This window comes from Cebus imitator, unplaced genomic scaffold, assembly GCF_001604975.1.
Source record: "Cebus imitator isolate Cc_AM_T3 unplaced genomic scaffold, Cebus_imitator-1.0 Scaffold421, whole genome shotgun sequence".
NCBI lineage: Eukaryota > Metazoa > Chordata > Mammalia > Primates > Cebidae > Cebus > Cebus imitator.
Window position 1 is genome coordinate 1,358,879 of NW_016107736.1, and position 20,623 is coordinate 1,379,501.

Genomic DNA, 20,623 nt, shown 5'->3' on the forward strand with positions numbered 1-20,623 from the left:
GGAGGCCAGAAGACTTGGGTTCCACTCCCAGGTCTGCCATTAACCTGCTGAAAGATCTTAGGTAAATTTTTTACGTGCTTTGGATCTAAATCTCCCCACTTATAAAATGATGGGCTTGGAGTAAATGATATCTAATGGTCTGTTTTGTCCTGGATGTCTCATATTGCTAGATATATAAAGAATCAATTTCAACTTTAAAATATAATTCCAAGTAACATTTAGAATTTGGTTGTGCATCATGCCCACCACATGGATTTAATGCTGAAGCGTTATGTGGAAACAAACAATTATAATTGTTTTAATTACCCAGAGTAGCTAGTAATTTCTATAAGACTTGGGAGCACTATCTTAAAAACACTATTATTACACTGTCACTTTTCAACGGTCTTTCCAATTTAGGCATGATAATTTCAATGTCCCAGGAGTGGGGACAAGATTGGTATTAGGCTGGTAATCTTGCTGGTAATCTTTCTTTCCCCCCACCCCCCTTAATATGAAGCTTAACTCTAAACAGTGAGAGTCTCTTAGACTCCATCAAGTTACTCCAGCAAAGAATGTGAATCAGATGCAAGCTGTCCAGGTCATTGTCAGGCCTGCACAAGGCCGCAGACAATTATACATAATCACTTCCTTGTAGCTTTGAAAAGGTGTCTGACAGAAAGTATCGTCTGTCAGGTACTGGACTAGCTATCTGATTCCAGAGTTCTCTTCCTAGCTTGGTTTGGTTGTCGTCAATATGGCTGTGGGTATAGGGGGCGGTGGTCAGGCAGCTGTTCATCTCGATTCTCCAGGACCCCCCAGGATAGTCATGTGGGCCGGAAATCTTTCTGGGCAGTTAATCCTAAGCAACGTTAAGCCTTCCATCTTTCACACATGCAGCACTTTGAACTGCTTTATGTTTTCAGAAATAAAATAAAAACCAGTTGTAATTTGGTGTGAATTTCACACGTGCACAAGCAACTGAAAGGCTTGTTCTCTCTGCTTACCCCCATCAGGAAACCTTAAGTACCCAGTCAAACTGTGCTTCCCTCCAGGGTTTATTGCTGAGTCCTGTGGGCTCTGGGGAAAGGGCCTCGGTTCACTTCCTACTTATTCTTTGTTCTTTGATGTGTCTAACTGCACCTTGCTCTCCACCAGATGCTAAAAGATTAGACTGCCTGCAGAGAGAGTTCCATTTTAGAAGGAACTGCTGCTACCTGGTAATTAGCCTTTCACCACTCTTAGCAGTTCTCCTTTTACCGGGAGTTAAAACCCCAGGAAGGGTTACAGCTTGGTCAATGAATTTCTTCCGCCTCTGCCCTGAAGGAGCTCCCTTTCCTAGTTCCCTGGGTGACTGAGTGCAAAATTTCAAATTATATTCAGCTTATTTCCTAGAAAATTTGTTGCATCTGACTATATTGGTAAATGTGTAAATATGAGTCTTTTTAAAAAAAAATTCAGTATATTTGCATTTTTACCAAAAAGTAAAACAGTCTTTAAAAAGAATCCCTCCTAGGGTTTATTCCTCAAGAAGTTCTGAGATTCTTGGATGCAGCCTGCAGAAAAAAGCTTACCTTCAGAGGGGTCTAAACTCTCTGTAAATAAGGTGCACACCTATTGATGTTTACAAACAGAGCCCAATTGAGGTGATGAAGTGCAGACCAAGATTTCACCAGATGGCTGAAATTAAATCAGCGTCACTGAAAACTTGCTTAGCCTAGAATTACACTAAATGGTACCAAAATTCAGAAGTATCTCCAGACTTCCTGTTCTAATTAACAGAAGTCCAATCCTCTCACTGGAGTGTTCTGCTTGGTTCTGGCTTCCAAAATGCTATTCGGAGTTTAGGATTTGAAGAGTAAAGGATGGATGGAAATTAACCAGAAGGAGCATGTTCACAGTGGTCCTCACAAATATGCTGAATGACAATGTGCTTATACTATTATGGATGGAACTGGTTCTGGGCCAGTGCCAGAGTGGGTGATTGGGGTAAGTTACAAAAGGGATAATACATGGAGAAGCTCTGAGGTTCACGAAAACCAGAAGGAAAATGCCAAGTGGTTGGCCAGGCACAATGGCTCACGCCTATAGTCCCAGCAGTTTGGGAGGCTGTGGCAGGTGGATCGCTTGAACTCAGGAGTTCAAGACCAGCCTGGGCAACATGCTGAAACCCCATTTCTACTAAAAATACAAAAATTAGGCAGTCTTATAACCCAGTCTCAAAATAAATAAATAAATAGATAAACATTTTAAAACAAAATAAAAAAGATTAAGAAAAGAAAGTGCCAAGTGGTGGACTTAATTTTTTGTATTTATTTTTCTTTTTGAGACAGAGTCTTGCTCTGTCGGCCAGGCTGGAGTGCAGTGATGTGATCGTACCTCGCTGCAGTCGAACTCCTGGGCTCCCACCTCATCCTCCTGAATCGCGGGACTACAGGCATGTACCACCACACACAGCTAATTGTTTAATTTTTATAGAGACAAGCTTTCACTATGTTGCCCAGGCTGGTCTTGAAGTCCTGGTTTCAAGAAATTCTCTTGCCTTGGTCTTCCAAAGCTCTAAGATCACAGGCATGAGCCACTGTGCCTGGGATAGGTAGGTGACTTCAAAAGGAAATGGTGAACACAACTGGTTGTCAGGAGATTTTATAAGTTTGAGCCAGCAGAAAGCTTTTGAAATAAGAAGCCATGATTTTCCTTCCAGTCCTGTGCAAAGGCTAGGGAGTGTTGAAGGAGTGGGTCAAATATGTGCACACATTGGTGAGAAATGTTCTGAGCATCCCCACTCTCAAATAGGTTGGTGCGGGGAGAATTCAGTAACAAGGGATGGGGAGTATGTGAGGCAAGCTGCTTGGGTAGCCGCTTGTGGTGCATGTGGTCTGTGGGCCAACTGGTAAGACACAAACATCAAGGATGAGCAAAGTGATGCATAAAGGTGAATGAAAGATGACAAAATGAAGCCTAAACTCAGCCATGATGCACACAAACCCTTACCCAGGCAGACACCCATAAAGGAGCAAGCCTGTAAGACCTGCAATGAGAATACCAGGAATCTCTAGGACACTCCCTCTCTCTTAACCTCCCCAAGTCCAACTGCACCTACTATAGAGCCATCTCTCCAATCTTTACCTCTTTCTAGTCTCACTACCGCGGCCCTAATCCAGGCTACCATCTTCTCTCACCTGAACTATAGCAGCCCCAACTTGATTACCTGTCAGCTGTTTTACCGCTCCTCCACCTATCCCTTAAACCGTCATTCCTCAAAGTGTAGTCCACAGACCAGCAGCATCAGTCTCACCTGGGAGCTTGTTGCAAAAGTAGATTCGCAGGCCTCACCACACATCTTGAGAATCTGAACCTGCATTTTAACAAGATCCCCAGGTGATTCATATGCACTTTACAGCTTGGGCAGCAGTGCTCTAACTACTTTTAGGCTGGTGTCTCTAAGACACAACTCTGAACACGTCAAGTCCCTGCTGAATATCATCCAGTTGCTCGTAACCCCACCCTGTACCTCACCTTCAAAGTACATGGCTTCACAAGCCACAAACAGCTCTCCTTGATATGACTCCTGCCCACTTTTCCAGCCCCAGGGTCTCACTTTCTCCTTTAGCAACACCAAACTGCTTGCAGCTTCATTGTTCACACCAGATTTTGTAATCTCTTCTGTCTCGACATTCTTCTTCTTTCACCTGGCTAGCTCCAATTCTTGCTTCACGCCTCAGCTTAGGTGCCCCCTCTGTTAGGAATCCTTTATGCTACGCCCTCACCCATCTTTATGCGTTAGGTGATCTCACATTACCCCCTGCATACATTCCTCCACAAAATCACTTAGCTCAAACTGCCGTGATTAACCATGGATGTGCCTGTCTTGTCTGCCAGCCTACGTGTTCCTTGGTGATGATGCCTGTGTCTTATTCATCTCAGTGTCCCTGGAGCCTAGGAAAGTATGTGGCACAGAGCAGGTGCTCAATAATCTGTGTTGAATTGAAGGGACAGTGGAAAGGATCGCAAAAGGGCAATGGCATACACAAAAAGGCAAGGGCAGGCACACAAAAATTAAGCCCAGAGTTTGGGCAGATGAAAATTACAAACAGGAAAACAAAAAGAGTTTGAAAAAGACAAACAATAGAGTAGAAAGCATGCTAAAGGAGAGATGAGGCAGTGGCTTTTAAAGGTTGATTAAGGAGAAGGTTAAGACTGATAAAATGGTTTTCTGTCTCTGCTTTTGTGTGTGGTTGTTATGGCTGAGACTAACCTGTGAAAAGGTGGAATCAGAGGGTTAAAAGGACTGGAAGGTAATTCATTCACTTGCCACAGGGAGAGATGATCAGCTGATATTGGTTTCTCTGAGATTTTGAATATTCAAATAAATGTTTCCCTTGTCAAAATAGACCCCTCAGATGGTGCAGATGCTAATAGCTATGTGTATTAGTCCATTCTTACATTGCTATGAAGAAATATCCAAGACCAGGCGATTTAATTTTTTTTTTATAAAAAGAGTTTTAATTGATTCACAGTACTGCATGGCTAGAAAGGCTTCAGGAAACTTACAATCATGGCGAAAGGCACCTCTTCACAGGGGTGCAGGAGAGAGAATGAATGCAAGCAGGGGAAATGTCAGACACTTATAAAACCATCAGATCTTGTGAGACTCACTCACTACCATGAGAACAGTATGGGGGAAACCTCACCTATGATCCAATTACCTTCACCTGGTCCTGCCCTTGACATATGGGGATTATTACAATTCAAGATGAGATTTGGGTGGGGACACAGAGACAAACTATATCACTAGGTGAACACACACCAGGATTTGTCCAAGACAGGCCTGGTTTATACCTATTGTGACAGTATTCTTATTACGGTGTCCCCTGTTAGTAGTCAACACTTATTGAGTCCTTCCTATGTGTCAGACACTGTGTAAAGTACTTTACATGAATATTCCCACTAGAAGCTCACTATAATCCCTTTTGAAATAGACATACAATTCACATAACAGTAAATTAATCAAATTCATTGTTTTAAAGTATGTAATTCAGAGGTTTTTTTTTTTTTTGTATATTCATTATGTTGTGCAACTGTCACAACCATCTAATCCCAGAATATTTTCATCACCTCCAAAAGAAACTATGCTCATTGTTACTCACTCCTACCCAGCTGCTGGAAACCACTAATTTATTTTCGGTCTCTAGGGATTTGCCTATTCTGGATATTTCATAGAAATTGAGTCATACAATATGCGACCTTTACTTTCTGACTTCTGACAATCCTATTTTACGACTGAGGAAACTGAGGCTCACATAGATTAAGTAGCTTGCCCACGATCACCCTTCTAGTGAGTAGAGGAGTCGGAACTAGACCCAGGTGTGTCTGGCTCCAAAGCAAACATTCTTAGCCACCATGCTGTGCTGTCACCTCATATTTATTGCAAGGGCTCAGCACATTCTTGGAACTCCTCTTTGGTCCTCTGTTACTGGGCACATTCTTTCCAAAATGCCTCACAAATCTTCATTATTTGAGAGTGAATTTAGTGTTTGGGAAGAGCCAAAAGTCATAAAGAGCAAATATGGTAACTAAAGTGGACCATCAAGCTGGGTCATTGCTATAGACTGACTTATATCTTCCCGAAATTTATATGTTGAAGCTTTAAGCCTCAGTCTGACTTTATTTAGATAGGACTTTGAGTATGTAATTAAGGTTAAATAAGATCATAAGCATGGGTCCTTATCCAGTAAGATTGGTAGATTTATAAGAAGAGGAAGATCTCTTTCTCTCTCTCCCCACCATGTAAAAATGTAGCAAGAAGGCAGCCATTTACAAACCAAGAACAGAGCCCTTACCACAGCCCATTCATACTGGCACCCTCATCCCAGGTCTCCAGATTCTAGAAATGTCAGAAAATAAATTCCTATTGTTTGAGCCACCCATTCTGTGGTATTTTGTTATGGTAGCCTGAACTGGCTAAGACAGTCATATCTGGGGAGAAAAAATGAGGCATAACAATAAAGTCAGGAGAAGGAGTGATTATCATCTGTGACTTTGAGAATAATTTCCTGAAGGGGGCATAAGAAATATTTTGAATGCCAGAGTCAGCTTAGAAACAGGGGAAGCATCTATAAGACATTTTGTATGACACTATGCTTTTAACTTTTAGAATATCTATTGTATTTCTCTGGAAAATATAACAGGTATAAGAAAAAAGTAAAAATAACCCATTATGCTACTATTAATGACATGCTCTATTTCCTTCCAATCTATCTTTTCCTGAAACCTTAATTGTATACTCTATAATTTTACAAAGCACACAATTAATACGTAAGACACATTAAAATCTCTCTTTTAAAGAATCTTTTAATTTTAGGTTTGGGAGTACATGTGAAGGTTTGTTACATAGGTAAATTTGTATCACAGGGGTTTGTTGTACAGAATATTTCATCACACAGGTATTAAGCCCAGTACCTAATAGTTATCTTTTCTGCTCCCCTCCCTCCTCCTACTTTCCACCCTCAAGGAGAACCCAGTGTCTCTTATTTTCTTCTTTGTGTTCATAATTTCTCACCATTTAGCTCCCACTTATAAGTAAGAACATGTGTTATTTGGTTTTTTGTTCCTACGTAAGCTTGCTAAGGATAATGGCCTCCAGCTCCATCCATGTTCCTGAAACACATGATCCTATTCTGTTTTATGGCTGCATAGTATTTCATGATGTATATGTACCACATTTTCTTTATCCAATCTGTTGTTGATGAGCATTTAGGTTCATTCCATGTCTTTGCTATTGTGAATAGTACTGCAATGAACATTTGCGTGCATGTGTCTTTATGGTAGAATAATTTATATTCCTCTGAGTAGATACCCAGTAATGGGACTGCTGGGTCCAATGGTAGCTCTGCTTTTAGCTCTTTGAGGAATTGCTATACTGCTTTCCACAATGGCTGAACTAATTTACACACCCACCAACAGTGTATAAGTGTTCCCTTTTCTCTGCATGTATTATTTCTTTTACTTTAAAATAATAGCCATTCTGACTGGGGTGAGATGGTATCTTATTGTGATTTTGATTTGCTTTTCTCTAATGATAAGTGAGCTTTTTTATATGCTTGTTGGCTGCATGTATGTCTTCTTTTGAAAAGTGTCTGTTCCTTTTCTTTGCCCACTTTTTAATGGAGTTGTTTTTCTCTTGTAAATTTGTGTAAGTTCCTTATAGATTCTAGATACTAGATTTTTGTCAGATGCATAGCTTGCAAATATTATCTCCCATTCTGTAGGTTGTCTGTTTACTCTGTTGATAGTTTCTTTTGTTATGCAGAAGCTCCTAAGTTAAATTACATCTCATTTGTTGCAATTGTTTTTGGTATCTCTGTCATGAAATCTTTGCCCGTTCCTATGTCCAGGGTGATATTACCTAGGTTGTCTTCCACGGTTTTTATAGTTCTGGGTTTTACATTTAGGTCTTTAATCCATCTTCAGTTAATTCTTGTATTTTATGTAAGGAAGGGGTCCAGCTTCAATCTTCTGCTAATGGCTAGCCAGTTATCCAGGGACCATTTATTGAATGTGGAGTATTTTCCCCATTGTTTATTTTTATCAGCTTTTTTGAAGGTTAGATGGCTGTAGGTGTGCAGCCTTATTTCTGGACTCTCTATTCTGTTCCATTGGCTTATGTGTCTGCTTTTGTACCAGTACCCTGCTGTTTTGATTACCGTAACCCTGTAGTATAGTTTGAAGTCAGGTAACGTGATGCCTCCAGTCTGTTCTTTTTGCTTTGAATTGCCATGGCTATTCTGGCTCTTTTTTGTTCCGTATGAATTTTAAAACAGTTTTTTTTCTAGCTCTGTGAAGAATGTCATTGGTAGTTTGATGGGAGTTGCATTGAATCTGTAAATTGCTTTGGGCAGTATAGTCATTTTAATGATACCAAGAATATCTTTTTTCGAATGTTGTCGAAGGTGGTTGTTAATTAGTTAATTGACAAAATTTGCTAAAGCAAAAACTCATAACAAATCATATACATATACATACAGACATCTCAATTTTTTATTTTAACATAAAATGTATATATTTACATTCATATCCCAATCTTTTGATATGGGGCCAAGACTTTTTCTTTAGTATGAACTTCTGATTGTATTCCCTTTTGTCTTTCTTCCATAAACCACATCCATAATCTATCATCAATGACTTCCAGTCTTGGTTTATTTAATGTGGAACAAGAATGTAAATGCTTGCAAAGCAGTGAGTACAGAAACTTTCCAGATTTTGATGTCTTTCCTCCCTCAATCTTTTATTCCTGTCATATCCAAAACTAATTTGACAGCACATATTTGGGGACTCCCCCGATTGAGTCTTTACAAAAATATCAATTTAAGTTTCATAGAAACAACTCTTGCTATTAGCACTCATAATAATTTTGGATACACATACTATTTAATTAAATGGTGTAATTATAATAACAAGTAGAACTTGTCAAAAATATTTTCAAGAACATAATTATTAGTAAGCATGGGACTCAGTTGGTCACTGTCAAAGTGTACAATTGTATTTGAGTACCCTACTGCCATGAGCTTTCATCACAATGTGGGCATCTGCCAATATTTTAAAGAGGGAATGGAAAGCATTATATGAGCATGATTTAGTGGAAGTTGGTTAAGGAAGTTTCTACCATCCTTGCTTATTAAAAACAAATTCAGACATGTACAGATAAAAAGTTAAAGTCTCTTCTATCCCCTCTCCGGGAATATTGCTGTTAACAATTTGGTGTATATTCTTTCAGATACATGACTATGCATATATCTATACATGTGCATTGCTGAAGTGCATATGCATATGTGCATGTGCATATGATATGCCAGGCACCGTACTAAGACCTTGATGTGAATTAATCCACACAACAACCCTATGAGATAATATCATTATTATCTTCATTTTACAGATGAGAAAACTGAGGGTCAGAAAGGTTCAGTAATTTGCCTAAGGTCACATAATGGCTAATTTGTTTCCCTCTTAAGAGAACTATTATACTAATAGCATTTTTACTTTGGAATGCCTTGGCTATTTGGGTTCTTTTTTGTTACACAGGAATTTTAAAACAGTTTATGTACTAATGTACATGAATCGAGTTAAATGTTTGGGTTCGTTTATCCATTTATTGAATGTCCACTCTGCCAAGCACTGTACTTAATTCCAAGAATTCAAACACATGGTTTCTATCTTCAGGTATATAGAAGAAGTAGATCAATCTGTTAGCTAAATGATTTGGCCCAATTCATCCAGCTAATAAGTGAATAGAGCAAGATTGCAATCCTGATTTATTTTAACAAATTGGTATATAACAGCTCTAGGTGCACAGGAAATTTAATAGATTTGTTTATAGAGCTAGCCACTTTGAATATTATTGTTTCCATGAGAAGATTAGTTTGGAGCCCTCAGGAATCAGTGTCTGATTGTTATGACCCAGTAAATTAAAGATTATAAATCTGAGTTATGAAAGATTTGTTTGAAATGATAGAGAGATAGATAGATATTTAAAGGCAGATATTAGGATGAGACAGGACTCAGGATTGGAGTTTCAATTCCTTGAGTACTGACAGATGGTAAAGAATTTAGATCTGCTAAGGAGCTTGATTAGGATGTTGAAAAGTACCAGGTTAAAAAAGAGCAAGCAATTGTACAGAGAATCAGAAGTCCAGAGAAATCAGGAAAGTTGAATATAAGGCAATATTATGAGAAAGAGAATCATAACATCAAAATTGAGAAATTGGATTATAATGATAGAAAAACTTAAAGGCTGCATGTTGAGACAGAAGCAAGACCTTACCTATTATGTAACACATTCCACAAAGCTGGCCAATTTCAGTGTACACTATGGAGTACTGAAGGAAAAATGCCTCTCGCAGAGATGCGGGTGGAAAGCTTAGCCACGTGAGTGTCTGACCTCCAAATGTATAAATGCCAAAGGCTTTTAAAGCCAGTTGGCAACATTTACAGGGATGGAAGAATCAGGGAATTATTCTTATAAACATAGTATGGGATCTTACAGAAGGAAGCAAAAAGAAAGCCTTAACTAGAAACCTTAAAAGAATGGCTACATATTCTTTGTGATTGTAGAACATGTAAATATACAAACACATGGGACATGGCAGCGTTGATAGGGAGGCTTAAGTGCCCTGATGGAAAATAAGAATAAAATATGAAGAGGAGAAAGGAAAATCTTGAGCGTCTTAAATTGCTTGCAAAAAAAACTGGAGTCTATGACGGAATTTGGTCCTCGTGACTGAAATATTTCTTTGGTGTTGGAAAAAGTATTGCTGTCATCTCTCTCTCTTTAGAAATTCTTTTTTTTTTTTTTTTCATAATGAAAATCCCGTGGCAGCTCCTTGTCTGTGAAGGATTTTAAAAATAGGAGCGATTTCATCTGTCTGCAACAGTCTGTGTCAGCACTTGCCCTAGGCAAAAATGTACCCCCCTCCTCTATAAACAGGCCCTCCCTGGCACTCCCATTCCCTTAGTGACCCCCCAGGGGTACTGACCCCCTTTTCTTGGATTATAGCTCCATTGTAATCTCCCACATCAAATCAAATTCCCTTCCCCTCGGTAGAGCAGCTCTGTCTCCAGGTGCAAGGGATGAAATAGGTTTCACCCTTTGCGGCCTATTTTCATTGAAAAATAGGACCCAGGTTAACCCAAATGAATCTTGAGTCAGCGGAGCTCTGGGCAGTATAACCAAGTGAAGAGAAGTCCATGGGGAGAGGGGCATATTTTTGGTCGGTGGGGGGAGGGGGTGAGGTAGGCCGCCTTTCTGAAAGCTATTAAATCCCAGATGTGGGATCTGTTCAGTGTGGTGGTGCCTTGAGGGAGAGGGGGTGGGCGATGGTGGATGGACTCTCTGACCTCTCAAGGTTGCTGTTAATTCTATGGGTCGGTGATTTCCAACTACATTTCCCAGCGCCTGGCTTCCTTTGCAGTACTGTAGTCACCGCGTGACTCGGCTTTAACTAGGGGTTTTCAGCAGCGTATCTTTGTGCCTATCAGCCAGGGCTCAATTTTCCCATCACGATCCTCCCCGCAACAGCAACCCCTGGGTTCAGCAATGGTGGAAGCTAAAAATCAGCCCCAGCCACATTCAGCTCAAAGAGATTTTTCACAGCGAACTCTTCAAAGCTCCTGTTCCCAGAGAAGCATAAGAAAGGGACTGTTTTGTGCTCACAGTGTGTGGGGGCTTTATGAGGAAAAAAAAAAATGTGTGGCCTTATGTGAACAGAGTATGCTGTATGCAGATTTTGTGGGGAAAGTTGCAAAATGAAATCTACTCAAGGGGCTCATATAATCATATGGTCAATTTCATGTTGGATCAGCAAACATTCAGGAGCCCAGTACTATGTGCCAGGCTCTGAATTAGAACTGGTGAGTAACAAGAAAAATAAAGCAAAGTCCCTGCTATGGAGGAATTCAGTCTAACGGGGAAGATAGACATCCAGGGCAAGAAATGCTATGCTTGAGGTAAGCAGTGTTTGCAGGCATAGGGGGGCTTGCCCTTGGCTCAGCCTGTGGCTGATAGAGATCAAAGAAAGCTTCCCTGGGGAGATGACATCTGAGCTGAGTAGGAGTAAGCCAAACCAAAGAAATGCGGAAAGAGCGGTAGGTGGAGAAGGATGAAATGAACAGAGGCATGTAGGCACATAATGACTGGACAGGTATGGGGAACTATGAGCAGGCTGCAGTTATTAGAGAGGACAGTGTCAGTAAGAGGAGAGCAAGAGGCTGGAGGGGCAGGCCTGGCCACAGGAGGGAGAGAAGCTGGGTCTCCTGTGCTAAGGAATACAGGCTTTATCCTGACGGGGAGCCACTGAAGGATTTCAAGCAGGGGAGTAATAGGGTCGGATTTACCTCTTGACTAAACTGTCAATTTGCAAAAAATCATTCAAACTGCCCATGGGATGAACTCATTAAAAAATTCCATTGAAAGGGTAGATTTGTAGATCTAGCCATAGTTAAGTACAAGGCTCTTCTTTTCCAAGATGGTTTGTCATGAGGCGTTTTAAGGGATGTCGCTGAAACAACATACGTGTCTACAGATAGATAAGTGGATCTACCTGTAAAGCTCAACATCGCTGAAAAGGATGCAAGTCCTCTAAACAGTGCTTAAAGGGAACAGGGCTTGCGGAGAGTCTTGTGGCGTCTACCCTTTATTCTGTGCTGCAGTAACTGTATCAGGTTAGGAAAGCAAATTGTGCTATCATCTTTTTGTTTTGTTTAGCAAAAGTCATCCGGGAAGGCATTGTTTAACCTGAGTTGCAGCCATCTACATCTTGCTGAAAAGGAATATTTTGGATTAGAATTCTGCAGCCATTCTGGAAATAATGTAAGTTGGTTTCATTATAGGGTTCTTTGTGTAGCATTGTTTCTAAATACAGTTTGCAGCTAGGTATGTAGGGTTCAGATCCCTGACTGAAAAATAAAAAACCCTTGCAACATGATTAGATTTAATAACTAGTTTTCTCCTCCCTCTTTGTTTATTAACAGTCACCTTGGCCAGGTGTGGTGGCTCACGTGTAATCCCAACACTTTGGGAAGCCAAGACAGGTGGATCACGTGAGGTCAGGAGTTCAAGACCAGCCTGGCAAACATGGTGAAACCCCATCTCTACTAAAAATACAAAAATTAGCTGGGTGTGGTGGTGCATGCCTGTAATCCCAGCTACTTGGGAGGCTGAGGCAAGAGAATTGCTTGAACCCAGGAGGCAGAGATTGCTGTGAGCCAACATCTTGCCACTGCATCCCAGCCTGGGCAAAAGAGTGAGACTCTGTCTCAAAACAACAACAACAAAGTCACCTCAGTTTGCCAAATACAAGCTCTTTTACCCCATGTTTCTGTTTTGTCACTCTGTGAGCAGCTATGCATGCTTTATCAATTTCGCTTTCCAAAGCCTGGACCTCAACCTGCAGTACTAAGACTTTTAATCTCACCAATGAATATTCAGAGGAATCTCCTTTCTCCTTTCTCAGGTCCTAACATTCATGATATTCTTCTGTTGTGTCCTGCCTTGGCATATCTATGATCTGGCACCTTCCCAGAAAAGCTCATTATGTCTCTTAGACTGACATCAGGGGACTAGAGGGTTCAAATGTGGAGCCAAATGCCTTCATTAGTCTTTGTAGCAACTAATGAGCCATGTATGTGACACCTCTGTCATCCTACTAAGGCGGGGGAGCCGTGATTCAAATATCAACAAGGAAGTTTATAGATCAACAATATTCAGTCATTGGGAAAATATAAGGGTGCAGATTAAACGTAGTATGCCATCTCCTTGACATTGCTGTTTATTTCTACCTTTGGAAGTCTAAATAGTCCTGGTACTTGTTTATTTCATGTTGATCTTTATCGTTTTCCGAAAAGAAAAAAAAAAAAAAAGCTCTGCTCAGTACCATGCTCTACCAATTTTTTTGTTAATGTTATTACAGGTTTGGTTGGAACTTTTGAAGCCGGTAACAAAGCAGGTAAAAAGTAAGTATGGAAAATAATTTAAGGAATAGCATTCACAGTTAGAGCTTGAAAAAAGTTTCAGCAACCTCACACAATTTCTCATTTTAATATAAAGGGGGTAAAGGGCTTTTAGATATTATTTCAATCCTTCATACATCCAGTACATTCAGCAATTTAGAAAATTGTTTTAATTTTGCCTGAGATGAAAGAAATCGTGCTACTGGATCTTTGAGTAAATCTGAAGAACTCTGGTAATTACAGTACTCTGTGGGTTGGCTTGAGGAATATATCTCATTTTCTGGCACTGCAGATCTTCAAGCATCCTTGATGTCAATCTGCAACGCCATTCACTGTCTGCCTGAAGATTCTTTAGTTATATCCTGTCACAAGCATTATTCATTCGCTTCAGTTCATATTTGAATGCCTACTATGTATGAAATATTTTCGCCCTATATTTTACAATCTAGTGTGATGGTTCTTAGATTTCAGTGTGCATTAGGATCACTTGAGTTTCTTGTTAAATGCCAATTCCTGGTCCTTATTCCTGGGTTGCCAGCAACCTGCATGTTTACAAAATTCCACAGATGTTTCTGAGGCAGGCGGATTTCTATCAGAACTTTGCACTGTTTTAGCGTCTTTTTACTGGTTCCTCTTTCTCTGCCTGCTCTTTACATGTTAGTGCTTCCCACAGTTGTCTTCCCACTGCATAAGGATCATCTGTCACATTATTCCAACAGCTTTTAAACTGATTCTCCCCATACATCATCTACACTACTCCCAAAGAAATCTATTGAAAACATCAACCTGATCACATCACTCATGGCTCCCTACTACCCTTGGAACAATAAACTCCCAACTCTTTAGCATGGTACACAAAGCACTGAACTCTGGCTGCCGTCATAGTCTTGCCCCTGCCACTAGCCACTTTGTATTCCTACCTCTGCTGACTTCGACAAAACTAATCTCAGATGGAGGCTTAGCAGATCAAACACAGAATGCCCTATTAAATTGTAATTTTAGATAAACAAATAATTTTTTTATATAAGCACATCCCATGCAATTGTTGTTTATCTGAAATTCAAATTGAACTGGGAATCCTGCAGTTCTTATTCGCTAAATCTGGCAGGTCTACTCAGGTCTCAAGTCCTCTAGGAGGACATCCTTGACCTCCTCTAAACTCTTTTCTCCCTCCTGTGCTTCCCCAGTACTCAGTGCTTAAAGCATTCTAGGGTGTGGTAATTGTCTAGATGTCTGTCTCTTCTACTAGATTGTGAGCTCTTGCTTGTCTTTTTATTCCCGATACCTGCCTAGCACAGTGCTTTGCACATAATGGGTACCCAACAAATATTTACTGAATCAATGGTGTTAATGCTGCATGTGTGCATTTGTGTTTTGTGTAAAAGTTAATTTTCAAATGCAAGCAGATGTGAAGATAAGTACATGTGTTTTCCTAATGTATAAGATAGATAGAGGCATCAGTCCATCGTACTTTGAATTCTCTTTATGAGATACTTATGCCCAGTGATGTTCACCTGCCTCAGCTGAAGTTGAGCCCTTCTCTCAGTTAGGAATGCAGAATCCCAACAAGCAAGTGCTGTATTTTTCTGAATGTGATACTTCTTAGGAGAGGACACAGTAGGCCCCAAAGGGGCACATTTATACAAATAAACTCAAAGGAAGAGAGGGTAGAAAGAGGGGTGGGAGAACTTTCCCAATTGCTATACACATAGAGACACAATCCAGAAATTGTGACACTTTATACAAGTGATAAATGTAAGCTTAGAAGTCTGTAGGAGGGAGTGATGGGGAGGGGAGGGAAGAGGAGAGGGTGTGTGTGTGTGTGTGTGTGTAGACCTATAACTGCTGTGATGGACATTTAAATAAAACTTATGGAGATATTGTGTTTTAAGATCCTAAGGAGATTGTTTTCAAATTTATGGTGAAATTTTTCCCAGTGGACCCTGGACATCTGCGGGAAGAACTTACAAGGTATAGTGATTACCTGTGTGTCTGCTGCATGATGTTACTTAAGAATCATCATTCTCCATTTATTGGGTACAAGTGCTTCTGGCCCATCTCACAAAGCTTGGCTTTAAGTCACTCTCTGGGAGATGGTGAGGATCTGGAGAGTGGGTGGGCCTGGCTGGTTCCCCAGGTGTTAATCTTCCAAAGGGTGGAGACTACGGGAAGAAACAGGGGTGTTCTAGAGGTTCAAGCCTGGGCGACCACTTGGGGGTTATGCCATTAACTACTACAACAATGAGTGTGCTCTCCTTCATGGCATCGGAGTTTCAGTCAGAGAGGGAAGCTTAACAGCACAGGTATGATGCCAGCCAATTTCCATGGAAACTGAAAATGTGAGGGCTGTGACTGTATCTCACAGAAGACAAAATATTCCATAATGATGATAAATACTTATGAAAAAGTGTCCTTCAGAATCACAATGTAAACCTACCCCTGCAAAAATATATTGTCAACAAAACACTCCTCAAAACCTTACTCTACCTTCTAGACTCACACTTTTTTTTTTTTTTTTTTTTTGAGACAGGATCTCACTCTGGCTTTAGTTGGATAGGCTGGAGTGCAGTGGGAACCTCCCTGGTTCAAGCAATCCTCCCACCTCAGTCCCCACGCCCTGCTTCCTGCCAGGACTACAGGCACTCGCCACCATGCCTGGCTAATTTTTAGGTGTGTTTTTTTTTTTTTTTTGTAGAGATAAAGCTTTGTCATGTTGCCCAGACTGGTCTTGAGCTGCTCAGCTCAAACAATCCCCTTGGCCTCCCAAAGTGCTGGGATTACAGGTGTGAGCCACCACACCTGGGTTAGATTTAGATTCTTATGCATGAAAGAGATCTGAGAGAGAATCTAATTGAGCCCTCTTAGTTTACAGATGAAGAGATAGCTCATAGGAGCTAAAATGACTTGTCTAAGATCACAGAAAGTGGGCAGTTATTCTCCCTGGTGTCTTCCCCCCAAAAGAGTTCATGGCCAGTTCAATCTTTGCCCCTTTTATAAAGGAAGACTTTTCTAAGGGTCCTTTGCAAAAGTCACTTTTTACAAGCCTGTCTCTCCCTCTTTCTCTCTCCTAATTCTCTCTCCACATTTGTGAGCTGCAGGTCACTTTCCCAAATAACTTGATATCTTGGTATCTACATGTATTTGCATTTGCTAACCCATTTCAGTTGCGTTTCTAATTTATGGAGATAAACTTCCCGCCCCACCCAAAAAAAACGAATGAGAAAATCAATATGATGATAAATGATTTATCAGCTGTTCGGAGCAAGGATTTGGTGTTTGTAGCAGGCAGCTGCCTTCTTAATGGCAAGGACCATGTCAAATGACAAGAAGTTTCCTTTCTTTCATGCTAGGAGCCAAATGAAATTCACCTTTGCTTTAGCAACCAAAGCTGATTATTCGCATTTACAACAATATTTGAAAACAGGCAATGGCAAAGTTAGGCTTCCTTTATTTTTTTTTTCCATTGGTCCATTTAAATAATACTTAACTATAGTTGAGTTTATAAGGATGCCTTGTCTAGGCTAATATTTAGGTTTCTGAGAGTGGTATGCAAATGTAATTTTTCTAATTGAATAATTTCTAATGCATCGGGGAGCTCATAATTTGAAGGATTATAATGATGAACACTTTTGTAAGCTGAATAATCACCTACTAATTTACCTGCTTTTTCAATCTAGATTTTCACCTATCACTTGAAATTAATTTTGATTCACCATATTGCCTTCGAGGTTTAATTGGTTAAAAAGGAAGTCCACATAAAACTTTATTTAGAAAATCACACTTTTATAGGGAAATATCCACAGTAGATACTCTGTGTTTTATAAAACAAAATATTAGGGCCAGACATAGTGGCTCATGGTTGTAATCCCAGCACTTTGGGAGGTCAAGATGGAGGCATCACCTGAGGTTGGGAGTTCGAGACCAGCCTAGCCAACATGGTGAAATCACGTCTCTACTAAAAATACAAAAATTAGCTGGGCGTAGTGGTGCATCCTATAGTCTCAGCTACTCGGGAGGCTGAGGCAGGAGGATTGCTTGAACCCCAAAGGCAGAGATTGAAGTGAGCTGAGATTGCACCACTGCACTCTAGCCTGGGTAGCAGAGCGAGACTCTATCTCAAAAAAAAAATAAATAAATAAACGAACAAGTAAATAAAATATTGGAACCAATTTTGGACCGTGTAAGAAGGTAATTAGTGGTAGTCTTTATTACACACATTACTTTCCAAAATTTGATTCTCCTTTGAGAAGGACTTTTTGACAAGTGTGAGATAAATGTTATCTGCTTAGCAGAGCCATAGATACCAAGCTGCATTTTATAGGTCCCTGATGAGCTTTTGGTTGGCAAAAGGGCAGTTTGGTTTAGTTCTTTTCAGTAAACATTAATTACACTGACTGTGTAAAATGATGTACTGGGCAATGGTGATACAGAGAAGATGGTCCATGCAAAGGGAATAGCAGGCAGAAGCGTGGCCCCAAGTTCTTAATTTATGAAACACAGTCTTTTTGGATAGGAGGCAGCTTGAATTCAGTGGCAGACCTAAGTTCTAGCCACAGATTCACTATCTTTGGGCGATATAGCCTTGTCAAAATTACCTAGCCCCTCTTCATAATTGTGAACTGGGGTGACCATTTCTTGCTCCATCAACCTCCTAAGCTGTTATGGTAGCGAGTACTTGATAGCATTTTGTAAACAGTACACTGCTGGCCTCCTGAGTGCAGCATTTATTCTTGCTGGATCTCCTATTCTCTCTAGCTGGGAATGTGGCTTTGCTACGTGGCAGAAACCACGAGAGGATGATTGGCCAACTCCCTCAAGTTGGTGGGAGGATTTGGCCAGGGTGATTCCTAATGACTGTGAAGCCTGCCAAAGTGTTCGATCAGCCGAGCTGTGGTCCAGGGCTGGTTTGGGGCTGAAGCAAAGCCTATGCATTACTCACCAACCCAAAAAAGGCATCTGACTGACTGGGGGCACCATTCCTTTCTTGAATCATCTTGGATCTGGGAGAGGGGAAATATTTCTTTCTTATTTCTGTTACTTTCTCAAAAGATTCTTCCCAATTTCTTTGCAGGTATCTTTTTACTCTTCAAATAAAGAAGGATTTGGCTCTAGGAAGGCTTCCATGCAGTGACAACTGTACAGCGTTGATGGTATCTCACATCTTACAATGTAAGTAGCAAACGTCTGTCTGTTTCGGGACCTATCAGCCTTTTAGAGAACCAAGCAAAGAAGCTGAGCTCCCCAAACATGCCCATCACTGTGTTAGGATTAAAGAGGAGAAAAAGCCTGGATAAGATGGAACGAAACAGCATGGCCTGAGCCTGAGTTTCCTTGTCTTTAAAAAGTGACAAGAATACCTTTGCTTCTGTGGATTTAAAGTAAATGCTGATTTTCTTCTATCCCAGTCCAATCTTCCCCTCATACCGCCTCAGGGATTGCTGTCCAGGAGCTGGTTTTGGCTAATCTGGGCACGGGCTTTGCCAGACAGGTCCCCACTCCCTCTGCTTGCCCCAGGATACTTCTCAGATACATGCTCTCTGTGGCATATTGTCACGTTCATTATGATTTCCGTGTTGCTCTTTATCATGGTTTCAGAGAACAAAGCACAGAGTACAGCAGGTGGAGAAGGCTAAAAGGGAAAAAAGCCCCAGGCATCTATTAGAGTTCCCTATATCCTAACAGCCAACAAGTAGCTGGACTAGGCTGAATAACAAAGGTAGATAGAAGGTGGTCTGGGGAATAGCAGGGGCCTTCCAAGTAGGGGGTGATGCCTGGCAGGCCAGACTGCTCCTGCAGCCCCCATGTGCAGGGTGTAGGCAGCTGGAAATAGTATCTCTTCTTCTAAAGCCAGCTGAACTTTTTCTCCCTTCTAGAGAGGCCTCCAAAGAATAGGCTGTTCCTTACTAGTCCTGCGGGATCATAACTTCATTTTTTGTATCTTAAGTTCATTTTTGACCTCTGTATCTTGCCTTACTGATAGTCCAGAAATGGCAGATGTCTGTTTTCACTAGGACCCCCAGAATGCAGTGCTTAGATAGGGACAGTGTCTGAATAAGTGTTTACCAAGCGACTCCTGACAGGGACAAGCAATCAGAGTCCTAGGATCTCAGAAAGGCAGGGGGCAGTAAGAGAAATGGTAACCATGGAAGGCTGTTGGAGAAGGTGGCTTTTGTGCTGGACCTTAAAGGGACACATAGGAATTGGAGATAAGTACTGGTCAGTAAAGGAAACAGCGTGAAAAAACATGGTGGTTGGACAAGACATGGCATTTATAGAGGATGAAAAATGACCCAGTATAGCCCAAACGTAGGATCTGTTTAGAAGAGGTGATGGAAAATGCACCATTTTGAAGGGGCTTAAATGCCAAGGAGAGTAACCATCATGTCCAGTATTGTACTTTGGCACTGGGGTGGGCGCATAGGGTAGAGCAGATAGAGGAAACAGTGCTGGAAGGCATCCTTCTCCACTAGATGCCTGTTGAGGCAGCAGTTAGAGGATTGGGGCTCCCAGGCAGTCTCTGATGGGGGAACCCAATTTCATTTTTAACAGTTCAACCTTATGGATTTGAGCATTCCCTAGTGGCCATTTGAGGCATAGCACAGAGCACTTGAACTTTCTGCAGGATGTTGTCAGTAGAACAGAAAACCAAGCACCGCATATTCTCACTCATGAGTAGATGTTGAACAATAAGAACACATGGACACAGGGAGGGGATCATCACACACTGGGGCTTGTTGGGCAGTTGGGGGTAGGGGAAGGAAAGCAGGGGGTAGGAGGATTGGGGAGGGGTAACATTAGGAGAAATACCTAACATAGGTGACAGGGGGATGGATGCAGCAAACCATCATGACATGTGTATACCTATGTAACAATCCTACACGACCTGCACATGTACCCCAGAGCTTAAAGTATAATAATAAAAAAAGAAACTCTTTCCATGGAAAAAAGCTTAAGTTCCAACTAGTTAGCTCTTCACAATTGATCCCAGTGAGACTGTTTCATGAACTGTAACATATTATGCAGAATACAACTAGATTGCTCATTTGTTTGTCTAATTTTCCATTCATCTAATAGTTGTTGGATACCTGCTATATTTTAAGAGTTCAAGAACCTCCACATTCCAACCTTCTCGTCTCCTTTG

General features: G+C 40.9%; 1 protein-coding gene across 1 annotated transcript in view; it reads left to right on the plus strand.

The window, feature by feature from the left end:
- Positions 1-1,923: 1,923 nt before the first annotated feature.
- The window catches only part of FRMD7 (FERM domain containing 7), a 33,020-nt gene continuing 14,320 nt past the window's right edge, over positions 1,924-20,623 (plus strand). The window contains exons 1-5 of the mRNA XM_037731809.1: positions 1,924-1,968; positions 12,239-12,343; positions 13,443-13,485; positions 15,375-15,453; positions 18,554-18,651. Coding sequence (XP_037587737.1) covers positions 1,924-1,968; positions 12,239-12,343; positions 13,443-13,485; positions 15,375-15,453; positions 18,554-18,651 — 370 coding nt within the window. The remainder of the gene's footprint in view (positions 1,969-12,238; positions 12,344-13,442; positions 13,486-15,374; positions 15,454-18,553; positions 18,652-20,623) is intronic.